Source organism: Emydura macquarii, unplaced genomic scaffold (assembly GCF_026122565.2).
Source record: "Emydura macquarii macquarii isolate MOO-44397 ecotype Brisbane River unplaced genomic scaffold, CSIRO-AGI_Emac_v2 contig_1551, whole genome shotgun sequence".
NCBI classification, from domain to species: Eukaryota; Metazoa; Chordata; order Testudines; family Chelidae; genus Emydura; species Emydura macquarii.
In genome coordinates, this window is record NW_027131688.1 from 11,392,940 (window position 1) to 11,408,660 (window position 15,721).

Here is a 15,721-nt window from a genome sequence, read left to right on the forward strand (position 1 = left end):
CAAAAAATAGAATGAAAAACTTCAACCACATTAAGTTGCTAGTGAAACCCTGCAAAGGGCAAATGTAGGTGCCACACAAAGACCACAGGGTGAATTTTAGCCATTATGACTCAAGACCCTAAGCACTCTTTTCCACTGTTGTATGTACTCAAGTTTCATGTGCAAAACACAGGATGCACTAGGATAGTGTACATGCAAAGGGGTATGTATAGTCCAGCCTTTGACCTAAGCAGGCAATGGGCATACCGCATGCACAATAGTGAACACATTTGAAAAATATGGTCGGGACATTTTTCACTTCCTAACACTTCCCATTCCTCCGGCTCGTTTGTCCAAAATAAACTCTGGTCACCATCTGTGCGCTAGTGCACTACTTGATAATAGGCCTATTTTCTTTATGAAATATTTAGAGAACCTATTTCTAGACCTCCTGGAAAACAGCACAAATATCACAATTTAGTCAAAGACAGAATTTTTCATAGGCCCCTACAACATGCAACAAACAAATCGGACAAGAAAGAAAAGCAAAGCTTGGGTCTCAAAAATATGATTTAAATATTACCAAAAAGCCAGTGAAATTGACAAACCATAAATCAAGGATGCAAGTCAATTAAAGTTATATGTGACGGACAGCTTTTATTTTCTGATATTTTAATTTAACAAAGTGCTACATTCCATAGGTACAGTATGAGTAGTTCTTATTTGTAATAGAAAACCACAATAAAGCACAAGGGACTGCTGTTAGCACTTAATGGAAGCTGTGCAGTCCAAAAAATCTAATAGAAGGTGAACATCCGGCATGAGAGACATTTTAAAATCAGCAGCTGTACAGTGAAGGTACATTTTGTCATTACGAGAACCGCACATCAAGCAGGCCTGCTCCTCCCATTTGAATCAAAACTTAAACAGTGAAACTATGTTGTGATGTCTACTGTGGTGTGTGCTAGCATGAAATCCCAAATCAGGCATCCGCTGAGTAACAGAGGCTAGCTACCTGCCTTGTGCCAAATCAAGGGATCGTTATTGCTGCAGTACAGGAGACATTGAACTGTGGTTACGCCTGGGCCAACCATTTCATGATATGCCCCTGTTTTCAGAGGTTTATAGTTTGCCTGTGTGGCACTCTGCTTTTGCAGGGTAGGGCCAGAAACAAGAGTGGTTGTCACTTTTTTTTTTTTTTAATACAATCTTAAAAAGAAATGGTTTGTTTTAATACATAAGTACAAATAAAATCTAGAAAGCCTGAAGAGCTGAAACTTCCCATCTCTTACAGGGCATGACTGACTCACACCCAGCCTACGTTCCCATTATTTCAAATGGATTCGTCCAGCTTCTGGTGAAACCCAGCTTGCTGGTTGGGAAGTAATTTTAAAGAGTCTGATCCAAAGTCCTCTGTAATCTTTCCACTGTCTGCCTTTGGTTCAGGCCCTACATGGACATGCAATTTAACAGCACGTGCATACTAACAGCCTGCTCCAACTCCTATTGAATTCAGTGGGCGCTGAATCAGGCCCAGCCTCCTTTCCAAAGACATTCCAAAATAATTTTCATCGGTGGCCTAACAATGGGCCTGGCCGTCTCCTCCACTTGTCTATGCAGAGGCGAGCTGGATTGGAAGATTGAGGGAGCAGGTGGACTCTGTGGCATGCTCTTCATCAGAGGCAGAGGCTCTCCAAGCAACTGTCTATATTAATGAGGCTAGAATCTGCATTATCTTGAGCTTCACACCCGCAAGCCCACCCACGAGATGATTTTACCCAGACACAGCGTGCATGGCTAATGGGAGCCCCATTCCTGAGGGAGTCGTGATGTCAAGGGGAGATGGGGGATCAGCCCTTTCTGCGGATGTCCCTGCATCTGCCGGACTGGGGCTTTCCCTCCAAAAGCAATGGAAGTCTGTGCCCCCTACCTCCTGCTGGGGAGAAGATTAGCTGGAAACTCATGCAAAGCCCACTGATGTCAATGGGCATCTTTCCAACTGGCTTCGGCTCAGTCCCTCCGAGTGTCACCTGACCTGTTTCATAGACTCTCTGCTGCTTCCCAGAGGCCTTTCCACATGAGGATGCAATGTGGACCCCAGATAGACCATAAAGGCCGGAATTTAGCCATGACCAGGAAGTGTCGTGCATCTCATTGAGCTTGGAATTTCCTGCTGTGGCTGCTCATGTCACAGCCAAACTGCCATTTAACCACTGGGACGTTTGTACTGAACTGTTTGACCCTACTTCAGACACAGATGGCTTTAGAGCACCATGGTTAGCACACGTGCCTGGCAGGGGCAGAGGGAATAAAATCAGTGATATTACTGAGCTGTTCTGGGCTTTCAAACACACCACGAATGACCAGAAGAGACAAATGCAGCTGTTTCATTTAACTGCAGCTTCATCCTTTCCACGGGCAGCCTTCCTTTTAATTACTTATGAGCTTAATTACACTGGGAAGAAAAAGAAATTGTTGAGTGTAGAAAGTTAGCGTTTCCCAACTCCGGCTTTATTAGCACAATGAAAGGCCGGAGTGGATCACTAGCAGTTTTTCCAATCCATCAAGCAGATCTCCCCATTTGAAGAGCTCTGGCCTCCTTTCAGTACTGCCACAGCAGCCGACACTTCCTCCTCTCCTGCTAAATCAACAGAAGCTACAAATGTGGTGGAAATCTTGCATTTTTATTCATTTAGATCAATTACCACACTGAGCCTACACTGCTATTGCACCTCGTGAAGCAGGATGCAGAGGCTGTCGTTTCTGAGGTTGTTACTGCAGAAAGCCCTGCTGGTCCTCAGCCTTTTGCGTCTCACTGAGCTACCCATAGTCCTATTATTCTCATCTCCCGAGATCAGCTCAGATCTGTCTTCCAGGGCATCACTGCTGGCAAAGAGACCAGTGAGCCTAGCTACCAACTTTGCTGCTCCTAAGACAGTTACACTCACTCCTATAGAACGATTCATGCCCTTAGCCCATATGGACGTTTTGCACCTCCCGCTTTAAGATAGAAAAATGGTTTCCACAAATATCCTGCAGTTGCCTGCATAGTCTGTTGCTCCCAGCCTGTTAAAAGCCCATTTTGACTGTGATGTTAATTAAGCTGAGCTGGGATGAGTCACTCTACTGAAGGCTTTGCTTCCATCATCAGACCTTGCCATAAGCCCTGCCACCTCCTCGAAAAGACCTTCCCCTTACCAGAATCCCAGCTGGAGCAGGTAATTAGCCAGCAAAACATCTCATTTTGTTCATGTAGCAACACTCCAAAACCATCTCCCACCCTCCAATCAACTTCAGAGAGAGAGACAGAGAGAGAAGGAAAGAGTGGAGTATTCATTCCAAGAGGAAATGCTTCTCCTAGCTAGAATTGATTCCCAGCTCTCAGGGAAAGAGACTTTGATCATTTGTTATAAGAACAAACATCCCTGCTGCTGGGTTTAAACTGCATTTAAATAATTGCAATGTGTTTCCAGGGGTGGATTTAGGAGGATCCTTGTGATCCAGACCGCATGAACAAAGACGCCTGAGAGCACCAGTTAGACGCAGAGGAGCAAATGGCAGCAGAACAAACAGCTGATTGCTGCCAGGGCGTGTGGGACTGCCTCACAAGACAGGAAGACTGAAGACTCAGGGGTGGAAGACAAGAGTCCATCTGGAGGTGCTGGGAGGGAAAGTCTGTCTCAGAAGGGTGCTAAAAGGAAGACACTCTTCAAGGGGGATCCCAACAGTTTGCTGGAATTGGCTCTTTTTAGTCCACCTCTATTTTTCATGTTAGTTGAGAAATCCCTACTGACCAACAGAGTTGTCAGATTGGAAGACTCATCAACAGATGCATTTCAAATATTGTTGGTCCCTTCTTTCACTCCCCAGGGCAACCACCATAACATGGGAAAGAGATATTGCAAAGTAACTTGGTTTGGGTGAGCAAACTCTACTGTTTATTGTTATTAAACATCACATCTGTGCATGACCTTCTGCAGATCACTAATCTTCCTTTTCCAGAGGAACAGCTATCACTATCACAGAGAAGGAATCCCATTTTTTCAGTTTGCACTGTATCCACCGGTTTGTGTATGAGGTGTTTCCTGTCCAGTCAGATTTTCAAAGTGAGGCCTCAGCTTTGCATATACAATCATGTGCCCATGCAGTGTTTGAGCACTATCATCTGTGCATGCAATGATAGAATCTACACACTCAAATGCTACTGGCCCCCACAGGGTAGAGGGTATGGGCAGGAAAATATGGCAGGAGTGAGGCCTCCCTGTATCTCTGGCTGCTGTATCATCCCCTCGGCCCACTGGTGTAACTTACACTGGGGAGTGCCCACAGCAAGACTAGGAGCAGGGGAGTGGGAAGGTGGCATAAGCCCGCTTTGCAGCCCCATCTCCTGAGGCCCGGGACTATAACTACAATCCCAGATGTCCTGCCACTTAGAAGCTACAGGGCTTTGCTGTGTCGCATCTTGGCAATTAGCCAGTCCTTTTCACCTTTACAACGAATTCAATCATATCCTATCTATTCCTCCAACCCGTCTCTCTTGTACTTCCTTCCAAGACGTAGAGGCATTGATCTAGATAAATGAGCAATCTGACCTTATTTGACTAATCTTGTCTTTTCTATTCAAAGCAGCTTTAGGCAAGGTTCCCTGTAGTAGGGGCAATTTCCAATTTGGGAATAAGGATTTTTGCATAAACGTAATATGGATGTAAAATGAAACAGCCATCGCACAACATGCCAGAGCAGAGGAAATTAGGGGCCCTTTTCCCCTCTTTTTTTAAAAAACAAAACAAAACACAGTACACACATTCCTGGATGAAACAAACAAGAAGCTCAGCAGCAATGCCCCTTCTTGTCTGTTCAGTTGCAAAACAGTGTTCTGTTAATTCACTGGGCTATTTTGCGACCCACTGTACATGTTGATGCTGCTCAGTCTGGCTAATGAAATGGCCAGCAAGGCCACTTTCCCTAAGCCTCAGCCACCTGTGGCCATCTGTACTACGGCCTTGATTGCCTTTCTATCTATGGCCACATGCTCCCCATCCTAACAACTTTCTAATCTAAGGCTGCTTTCGCACCAACCTCAGCTGTCTTCCCGCCTATGACCACGTTCTAATCCGACCCCTTTCCACCCACAATCACACATGCTGCAGCCCTGACTACCTCTCCTGTCTGGCCACAGGTATCCCAGCCTTGACTTCTTCCCCACGAATGGGGACTTGGCTATCTAAGACCACATGTACCTCCATCCGTGACCTCCTGACCACCTATAGCCAAATGCACAGCAGCTTCCTGCCGGTACGATGTCTAAACCTGATCTGGATCTGGTCCAAAAACCTACAGGGGAAGTCCTGTTCAGCACTCAAGAGGAGGAAAGCTCCTTTTGTAGATGCTGATCACTCCTTGGGCCATTCTGTGCTCTGCTTGCTCCTGTACTGCTTTCCTCACACTGGCTGTTTTCCTGATCAATCAGGTGGCAGGACATATACATAGCACTATGCACTTTCTGTGATGCAGAGAGCCACAAATGTTTGTGAAGCTTATAACAGTGAGTTACCAATTGTGAAAAGAGACAGACACTTGATTATTATTTCTCTAGTACCGCTAAGTGGGCACAGCTCTGCATAATAGTTGAACCACACCAAACAAATAACCAGACAAGCCCCTTACGGTGAAAACTCTCTTGCCTGCCTTTTCCCTTTCTTTTGCCTGTTTGAGATTCAAACTGCACACTGAATAAAAGCTAAGAGATTCATGCAAAGAGCATCTGAGCATTTGTCAGTGTGTGTGCAGTAGTATTTATTGTGCTGTTATAACGCTGGTGAAAAATGCACTCAATATTTAGGCTGTGAATCATGTTTTGTTGCCATTCCCATATGTTTTCCCTAAACATGGAACACAGGATTTTAAAAAAGAACAAGGGGAATTGGGGCAAAGAATGTACAAATGAGTCTATTATTGTCTCTATAATTGGACTGTAGTTGCATGTCTCCCTGTTGGCAAAGGATGAGGTTCAAGTGTGTAGTTTGTTAATTAAGCAGCACAGCTAATTTTACCATTGAGAAGCTCTAGCTCCAGTAATGTAACATTTCCAGTTAACTAATTGGACAGAAGTCATTCTCGGTGAAGGTTTCCATTCCAACATTAAATGACAGCAATAATTATAATTAGTTACCATCAGCTGGAACAAAAATATTACACTGTGATAAAAACAAAGTAATCATTCATAAGTATCAGCTCCAGCTGTAGCAATATGTATTCTGCATTTCAATGAGGTGCAGTGTGTGAATGTGTAATTTCACTACAGTATAAAACAAACATCATTGCGCATTACATTTAGAATACAATATGCCTGTTTGGCCAGGGTGTAAAGACCACTACACAGTGGCACAAGGTGGCTGATAGCAGTGATGCAGCACAAACTCCTTTTTGTTTCCCTTCTCCCTCCCCCGAAAAAGTCATTGGATATCACAATGGCTCTGCAGTCAGATTCAAAATTCATCTTCAGAGCTATCAGCTAAGAGCATTACTCGGTCTTGCATGCTGTTAAATTCCCTCTGCTATGGAAAGAAAAAAAACATTACATAGATTCAATTGCAAGGGCACGAATTTTGAATTCCTTCCCCCGCCCTGCCCCACTATAATTTATATAATCTAGAGCACTGATCCATTTCAACCCAAAAACAAAGATGCTGCACAATTTGCTAGCATTTACTTTATAAACCGAAAATAGGAAGAGGAGAGAGGTCAGAAGAGCAGATCTGGGTTTTTTTTACAGTTGTTGTACCTTTCTTTTATGCCTTTTGGAGCCATTTCTCCTGCGGCGATTCATAATCTTAATGCTGTAGAGTGCTCCCAGGATAAACAGGGCTCCGGCAATCCCAACCCCCACAGGAACCAGCATCCCAGACATGTATCCCGCCTACATGAAAAGGAGACAATCATAGCAATACTAAACAGACAATCAGTTCAGGAGTGTTCTTTTTCCACTAATGTACGACAGCAGTGTATTGCTATGCTTTATTTTACAATATGTTTCAAAACACAACAAGACTCCCCGAAAAAGTGGGAAGGAATCACAGCTATTTATAACACCACCTAGCTCTTATATAGTGCTTTTCATCGGTAGCTCTCAAAGTACTTTATATAAGAGGTATCACTATACCTTTTAAAATGTATGGAAACACATCAAAATAAATTGTCTAGCCTTCAGATATGCACATTTATCAGCATCAGTTTTTGCATAAGAACATAGGGGCTGCCAGACTGGATCAGACCCGAGATCCATCTACTCCCGTGTCCTGTCTCTAACAGTGACCAGAGCCAGCTGCTTCAGAGGAAGGCATAAGAACGCTGCTGTAGGCAGATGTGGGATAATCCGCCCCATCATCAATTTTTAGTGAAAGCAAGATCATTTTCTATCTGTCGTAAGTACAATCTCTTTGCACAATACCTGGCCTATCAAGGTACTTGTACTGCACTCAGCACTGAAGATTAGGGACAGACTAAATGAGTTTCAGAAAATATCAACCCACTCAGACTTTTTAAATCCCTTACTAAGCCAAACCTTTAAAGGTTCAAGTACCATTAAAAACTCTGGGTTACAGTCACCACTGGTGTAATGTGGCTGCAACTCCACTGATATCACTGGAGTTCACCTGCATATGCCAGAGTGAATATGCCCCTTTGTCTTTTTAAGGCTGGCTGGGGCTTAAAGTTGGAATGACTCTTCTCTCACTCGCAGCCTCTAACCAGCTGTGCTCTGTGGGCTGCACAGGGACAGGCATCACAATTAAAAAGCAGGATCTGACAACAGTTACCACCGTTCCCTATGCTTAGGAAAGGAAACAAATGAGGCGCAGGATTGCAAATGCTGTGGGGAGGTTGCTAACTGTAACCATTAGCAGGTGATCGTGTGTGGGAGAGAAAGCCTGTGTTGTGTGTTATATTATAACACACTGAAAACTACCGCACACCTGAAATGAGAGTCCCCAAAGTATTGTGTGCCTAAATCAGAGCACAGAAATAAATGGGCCTGGGCTTAACTGAGCTCAGGGTAGGAAACAATTAGCCTTTTGCTGCGATTTATTTTGCACTCCCTGGTGTGTGGTTATTTGTGTGTTGCTGTGTGCTTAAAATGGATTCTTTGAAACTAGTTCCACTCAAGCAGGGCTAACTTCACCCTCCATTCAAAGGCCTTCTGCACCTCTTATGTGCCAAGGTCGGACTGTGCCTGTGTGTGAGCCCATGCGTGCATGTGCGAGGAGTAGCTGTTGTACAAGGATGAGGGGTGTGTGAGCACACATGTGAGTGTATAGCGGCTGTCATTGTGTGAACCTATGGCTGCAGAGAACAATGGTCAGCCTCCATTTTGGAAGGTGAGGTTCTGAACTGCAGAGAGCAGAACATACTGTGGCTTGCTGCAGGCTCTCATTGCTGTGCTAAGTAATACCTATATACAAATAATTAGGCTATTAAACACAAGCTCTCCGTTCCGTAAGAAGGAGGACACCACATAGATGGGAGGCCATACAGACATTGGCAGGGAGTCTCAGCACTGCCTGCTAAAGTTGAGCAAATAATGGATTTTTCAGTTTGCTGGAAATTCTGGGGAAAACTGATTTCAGGTCAACTTAGAATTGAACATTTTCAAAATTTGGGGCAAATCAAAAAGTCAGGAAAAAAATGCATCAAATAAAGTGTTTTGTTTTGATTTCAAGCTACCTCCCCCCCCCCCCCCATTTTAAATATATTTAAAAATAAAATTGAAGGTAATTTGAAACGAAAAGTTGCTTTGAACCAAAAATGTCAAAACAAAACTTGGGATTTTTTTCCCAACTGAAGTAAGTCGCCGAAATCGACACGAATTCGCTAAATGTCTTGGTCAACCTGAATCTGCTTTTTTCACCAATAAAATGTTTTGGCTGAAAAATTTTGCCCAACTCTACACATCCTGGAGGTGGTCTCTGTACTAGTTTCAGACAGGCCAATGTGGAGGGAGGTACTGGGGACACAATAACAGAAGGGCTACAGGACCGATATTTTAACTGATCCTGTGGCCCAACAATTCCTGCACAGAGGAGCAGCTGATGCTATTCCAGTCCATCAGCTGAAATAATGTCTGTAGAGGGGTTGCACTGTTACCCCAGAATTTGATTAAGCTAATTACAGACATATTGTGTTCATTCAACCACCATCAATAATAAAATAGAACACCACTTACTTAAAGGTTAATTTGGACAAGTGGGGATTTTGGAGGCAAGGTCAGATACTAGCTGCAGGCTTGCAGTTTCTGCTAATCACATGTCCCTTTACGTTGGGACAGCTATTACAAATTTGCTTTTACCTTTCAAGGGAAGCAGTTGTGTTTTGCCAAGGTCCCAATAGGCTGGAACAATGCCCCATTTATACTGAGGAAGGAGTTCTCAATAGTTAAATGAGGAGGTGATTGCGAATAAAATGAATGCAGTGGAGCAACACCTAAAGGATTTAGCAACACCCTGAGGATATCCTTAGATCAGTTAAGCTCCATACAGTATGGGGGTCACACAGATTTTAGAGGAATGGGAGCAATCCCAAGAGGACCACCTCCACCTTTTGCAGGCTGTTGGTGCCCTCCAAAGTAATGTTTCCCTGGCGCTGACATGCATGCAAATACAGATGTGGATTATTGATGTGGTAAAGGATATGATACTCCCATTGAAAATTAGGAGCATTATTTATAAAAATTCCACCCAGACAGAAAGATTTGCAATTGTGATGGGAAATGATAAATTTTACTTATGATCAGGAATCTGAAGAAATGACAACATTTGTTTTACTAATTTCAAGAGCAGATATAAAATGGGATTTTCCTATTGTGGCCCTAGGCTTCAATATTAATCAAACATGAACCCATGAATTATAAAGTATGGGTCATAAAAGAGGCCCAGGGATAGAAAACAGTAGAATTGGAAGCCTATTTACAGGAATTTGGGATTGGGATATGAATGTACCAAAAATGCTTTGCAACCCCAGGATGTATGTTTAGAAGTAACAGAGGGAAAATGCCATTTTGCCATTAATTCATTTGCAAATGAATCTGTGGTTGTTTATGTGGGTAATAATTGTGTATGTCTTAGAAGTTGGTGCCCTATGCACCTAATTAATTATGTTAATTATGTGCACAATATTATCCATAATCCCTATGAAAATAAGTGTTTTTGCCAAATTGCAGCTATTAAGGGATGTGATTTTGAATGTCAAGTGTCTGAATTGAAATACAGCCAATTAAGAGTAAAATACACCTTATACTCTAATGCAATGCATGTACACATTGGAATGAATTTGATTATTGTAAATAGGTTATTTAAGCATCACTATTTAAGGAATTATTTGCATATTGGTAGGCAGGACGTGCAAAATCATGGTTACCATCCACCATGCTACTAATGAGATTAAACAAGTGATTGAGAGGGTTAGCAGAGATTTGGAATACAAACAGTGGGAGACATTGTTGGGATGATCCCCGACAGTGACAGGGATTCTTAATTTGGCCTTACATCCAATTGTGATGATTCTAATGTTTCAGGTGGTTTTGGTTATTGTACTGCTAGCACTGACATTCTGGATTCGAAGGAAAGTCAATCGGTTGCAAAGCCAGCAGTTCTATAGGCCCTGGGTACTCCCCAAAGATAAGTATATAAGATCTGGTCTTTAACGAAGCAAAAATCAGGGGTGAAACCTGAGAGTGCCAGCGAAAAGATTCTTTCTTGGTCTCAGCTGAGAGCCTTAAGCCTAATGCTGGGCCTTCGTGAGTAACTAACTGAACTTATTATACATATGTAAAGGTTGTAATAATAAAGATATACGACCTTTAAGGAGGAGAGTGTTACCACAGAATTGAGGGGCGTTACCCCAGAATTTGATCAAGCTAATTGCAGACATATTGTGTGCATTCAGACACCATTAATTAATAAAATAGAACAGCACATGGTTAAGGGTTAATTTAGACAAACGGAGACTTTGGAGGCAAGATCAAATATTAGCTGCAGGCTTGCAGTTTCTACTAATCAGAATGGAAGGAGGGGAGAAAAGAGTCAACAAATTATGAGAATGAAAGAAAATAAGTAGATGGAGACCTTGAGTTTGGGTGCCCTTAATACAGAAGCTTATTATGGTTAAGAATGTTAGGAATGTTTTATTGATAAATAGTTCACTGAAATTAGGAGAAGTGATGACCCAATGGGGGTCACTATGAGCTATGTGTTTTGTAAAAGCTAGATACAAAAAGATTAGATAATAGTGTACTTTGGAGCAGTTCTCTGAAGCTATCCTGAGAGACTTTTCCACGGTGGAGAAGTGTCCAGCCATCATTGATCTTCTGGTGACATTCGATGCCATCTCAGATTTAGGTAATTCTTTGGGATGTTCTAAATCTATTGCTTATATCTGTGTGTGTTTAAATCTAATAAATAGTAATTTTAGATAAGATCACTTGTTTGTATCAATCTTTCATCAGCCAGAAGCCCTGTGTTCCCATTGATTTATTCCTGATGCCACCTGGAACGAAACAGTTAAGCTACCACTGCTTTGGGTTTTAAACCCCTGGGTAACAATACTGCAGCACCAGACTGTGCCCACAGATTGGGGAAGAAGAGTAAATCCCCAATTCCTTCCCATTCCTGCTTGGTTCTATGCACAAAGCCAAAATACTCTGCCTTTATATAAGGAGGGGTGAATTACAAGGTGCTTAATTTAAATTGGCAGTACAGTGCAACTGAGTGCTCCTATTACGGAGGAGACATAACTGTAACTCAGCCAAAAAGGAAACACCCACTGTGAGAAATGCTGTTAGGATAAACTGGTTTAAATTCACTATTGATTATAAACATGGTTGCATTGCCTAGGAGCTTATAATTTGGGAAATGACCAGGAATACACCAAAAAAACTAATATTTTGGAAATAACTGCTAGATTTAAAACATGTTTCAAAAATGCATGTAATTTTATATTTCATGGTTTTAAATTAAAATTATCTCACATTTTTAGTGCTCCTATGGTTTGGGTGCATGCAAAATTTGCATGTGCAAACTGCTCTGGCATTGCACACACAGCTTAGATAGTCAGGTCCTTACCCTTCTCAATGTGAACACACGAATAAAAGTGTAAGTGTTGAAAACAGTTTTGACACATGCAGATGGATGCATGCACAATTCAGAGGCCTGATGAAGATGTGGGCCTTTCAGTGTTGGTCCACATTCATTTACAATCATACACTCAACTGAGAGAGTTTCAAGCCAGAACAGTCTTACACACACTTCTTGACCATCATTGCTTTTCTTCCATAAACCACAAAGTGGAAAAAAACTACTCAGCAAGCATTGCGCCTTTGTATTTTAATCTGGAGAATGAAAATAAATACTTTCCCCTATGAAAGAAGTTATGTTAGTGAGAGCTGACATACATTGCCCACATAAAACCCCTCTTAATATCATGGCTTATTCAGAGCTGTTACAGGAATGTAGCCGGGTTGGTCCTAGTATATTAGAGAGACAAAGTGGGTGAGGTAACATCTTTTATTGGACCAGCTCTCTCACAGACAGAAGTGGGTCTAATTAAAATATATTACCTCCTCCACCTTGTCTCTGTTACAGGAATGGCTTTTCTGAGGCCTTGTCTACACTAGAAAGTTTTGTCGATGCAAGTTACGGTGATAATCAGAAAGCACTGTAATTACAAATGCTTGTGCCTGTCCACACAGCACTCATTGTTTTGCCAAAGAACATCCGCAGTTGGAGCTCTAGCATCAACACTGAGAGAAATGCACTGTGGACAGCTATCCCCACTGTGCAACTTGCCATCTTGTGCCGCTAGGATTTGTGGGAAGCCAAAGAGAATCGCAATGCATCATGGGCGCGGGTTCAACGTCCCATCATGCAGTGATTTTCATCCCATCATCGAAACTGAGGAAGCCACACAGCAGAGTGCCTTAGAGCTGAAGCAGCAAGAGGCAACTGCAGCCAGGAAAGCTGAGGAAACCACTCACAGACGTACCTTAGAGCTGAAGCAGAAAGAAGCAACTTTTACTGCAGCCAAAGAAGCTGAGGAGAAAACCAGAGAAGCTGAGGAGAAAGCCCATCAGCAAGTCATGGAGGACAAGTAGCAGGAGAGAAGATACTACCTGGAGGTGAGGGACAAACATGGGAGGATCCCAGGTACACCAACATCTCCCTCCACTCCCCAAACCTCCAGCTTTGACAAGCTGTGCCCAGCTTACAAAAAGACAGATTGCACTGAGGAGTACTTAACTACTTTTGAAAAGTCTGTGAAGCACACAAAATTCCTGAGGACCAGAAAGTTCCTACCTTTGTTGCAAAACTGTCCAGTAAAGCTTTGTCTGTGTTTAATGAAATGCCAATTGAGGAAGCTTTAATGCATGCAGAGTTTAAGAGGGCTGTCTTGCAAAGGTTTCAGATTACTCCTGAAGTGTACAGAATGAAATTTAGAAATCCTCAGAGGGGTACGGGCATGAGTCATAGTGCATATGCTTATAAGTTGTGTGATTTGTTAAAGAAATGGGTAAAGGGAAAAGATGTTGGAAACTATGACCAATTCTTTGACCTCACAGCCCAAGAAAAGTTTGTAAGTATGTGTACGGATGATGTAAGGAATAGCCTGTGGGATAAAGATTTAAAATCTGTAATAGAAATGGCTGCAATGGCAGATGCCTTTGAACAAGCACAGATGTCCATGGGCCTTAAGCCTCAGAAAGAGGAGCATAAACCCAGTTTTAAAGGGGGATCCCTTTGAAGGAGGGGGACTGGGAGGGTAGGCACTCACCCCCCAAGAACCATTCCTCTCCCAGAAAACCCTACCGTAAAACGCCTATGAAAGAGGAAGGCCCAAGGAGATGTTATCGGTACAACTCCACTGAGCATTTGAAAAATCAGTGCCCGGAGCTGAAGGGAGCTAAGCCCTCCTCCCCCCACTGCTGCCCAAGTGATCCTAGCACCTGAAGCCCCAGAGGCCCCCACCGTTTATGTGACTGGCTTTGTGGGTGTTGGCCTTGAAGGGGGGGATAAGTAGTTTATCAAAGATATCAAGATAAATGGCAAGGAGGCTGCAGGGTGGAGGGACTCTGGTGCACAACTTCCTCTAGTCGGACCGGGCTGGGTCCTGGAGAGCAACAAGTTACCTGGACAGAAAGCATTAATCAAAGTAGTGGGAGGTGGTAGGATTTGGGTACCCATGGCTAGAGTGCAGGTAGAATGTGAAGGCTTGGAAGGCAATCTAAGGATGGGGGTACTGGACAAGATCCCCACCAAAATGCTAATTGGGAATGACTTTCCACAGGTGGCTAAGGCTATCAGTGTTGATCCACAGAGGCCAGGAATAGCATGCTGAGAACCCGGGGGGGGCGAGACCCCAGGAACAGCAGCCGGGGAGGCCGGTGCATCTCCAGGTACGGGTGGGGCTGAGGCAGGCTCCTGCCCATCAGAAGTGAGGGAAACGACCCCTGTCACCGAGGAAGCAGTCCCTAATGCTAGTTGCCAATGTTTCGCAGATGCCTCTCTGGAAAACATTAGGAAGTGTGTCTCAGAGAGAACCGCAGGGAAGAAAAATGGAGATTCTTTGAAGAGGGTGAGAGGTTATATAGGGAAGCCCTGTGGGAAAGAACAAAAGCCCCGGGCAACCCTATAAGCAGTTGATTGTGCCCATTCAGCACCGTGGGGAGTTAATGCTACTGGCACATGATTGCCCTTTTGCTGCACACTTGGAGACACAAAGATCATATGACTAGTTAAAGAAAAACTTACTGGCCAGGGATACAGAATGATGTAATGAGCTATTGCAGGTCTTGTGAACTCTGCCAAAAAAGAAAAAGACCTGTAGGGCCCCAGAAAGTCCCCCTATGCCTCTTGCCCATAATACAAGAGGCATTCATGAGGATAGTAATGGAGATTGAGGGCCCTATGCCTCATCCCACACGCAGGGGGAATAGGTATATTTTAGTGGCAGTGGATTTTGCAATCAGATATACCAAGGCAGTGGCTCTGTCTAATATTGACGCAGAAACTGTTGCAAGAGCTCTGCTCAGTATTTTTACTATGGTGGGTTTGGGTTTCCCCAAAGAGATTTTGTCTGACCATGGGTTGAACTTCATGTCACAGCTATTCATCGAGCTGTGAAAATTATATGAAAGCAATTGAAGACTGCCCCATATCACCCAGAAGCCAATGGATTGGTAGAGAGGTTTAATGGGACCCTAAAATCTATGCTAGGGATGTATGCAAACAAGAGAGGACTAAACTGGGATGAACTGTTGCCGTTCCTGCTATTTGCATTCAGGGAGGTGCCTCAAGAGTCAACAGGGTTTTCCCCATTTGATCTTCTACATGGGAGGAAGGTGAGGGGGGCCCTAGACCTCATCAACGACTCCTGGGAGGGAGGCACTGAAATAAAGGAAAAGGCAGTGATTGAATATGTAAGAAGTTCAGGAAGGAGTCAAAAGATATGATGGATATGGTCCAGGCAAACTTTGAAGACAGTCAGGCCAAACAAAAGGCGTGGCATGACAAAAATACTTGTAAATGCTCTCTTGTAATGCGGGACTTGGTATTGATGTTGAACCCGGTGAGAAAATGTAAAATACAAAATGCATGGGATGGACCTTATGAGATGACAGAGGTGGTGTCTGAGGACACATGCTGCATTAAAAAACTTCAGAATGATGCATTCCCCAGCTGATGCATGTAAATAGGCT

The 15,721-nt window shown here is 43.3% G+C and overlaps 1 protein-coding gene across 2 annotated transcripts in view; it reads right to left on the bottom strand.

The window, feature by feature from the left end:
* Nucleotides 1-610: 610 nt before the first annotated feature.
* Nucleotides 611-15,721, bottom strand: part of ARMH4 (armadillo like helical domain containing 4) — a 116,023-nt gene continuing 100,912 nt past the window's right edge. The window contains exons 7-8 of one of the 2 annotated variants that reach the window (XM_067554858.1): nucleotides 6,764-6,898; nucleotides 611-6,536 (exon numbers count right to left, since the gene is read on the bottom strand). In XM_067554858.1, coding sequence (XP_067410959.1) covers nucleotides 6,468-6,536; nucleotides 6,764-6,898 — 204 coding nt within the window. In that variant the 3' untranslated portion in view covers nucleotides 611-6,467. Of the gene's footprint in view, nucleotides 6,537-6,763; nucleotides 6,899-15,721 lie in introns of those variants that run through there. The other variant, XM_067554862.1, reaches the window with a different exon arrangement.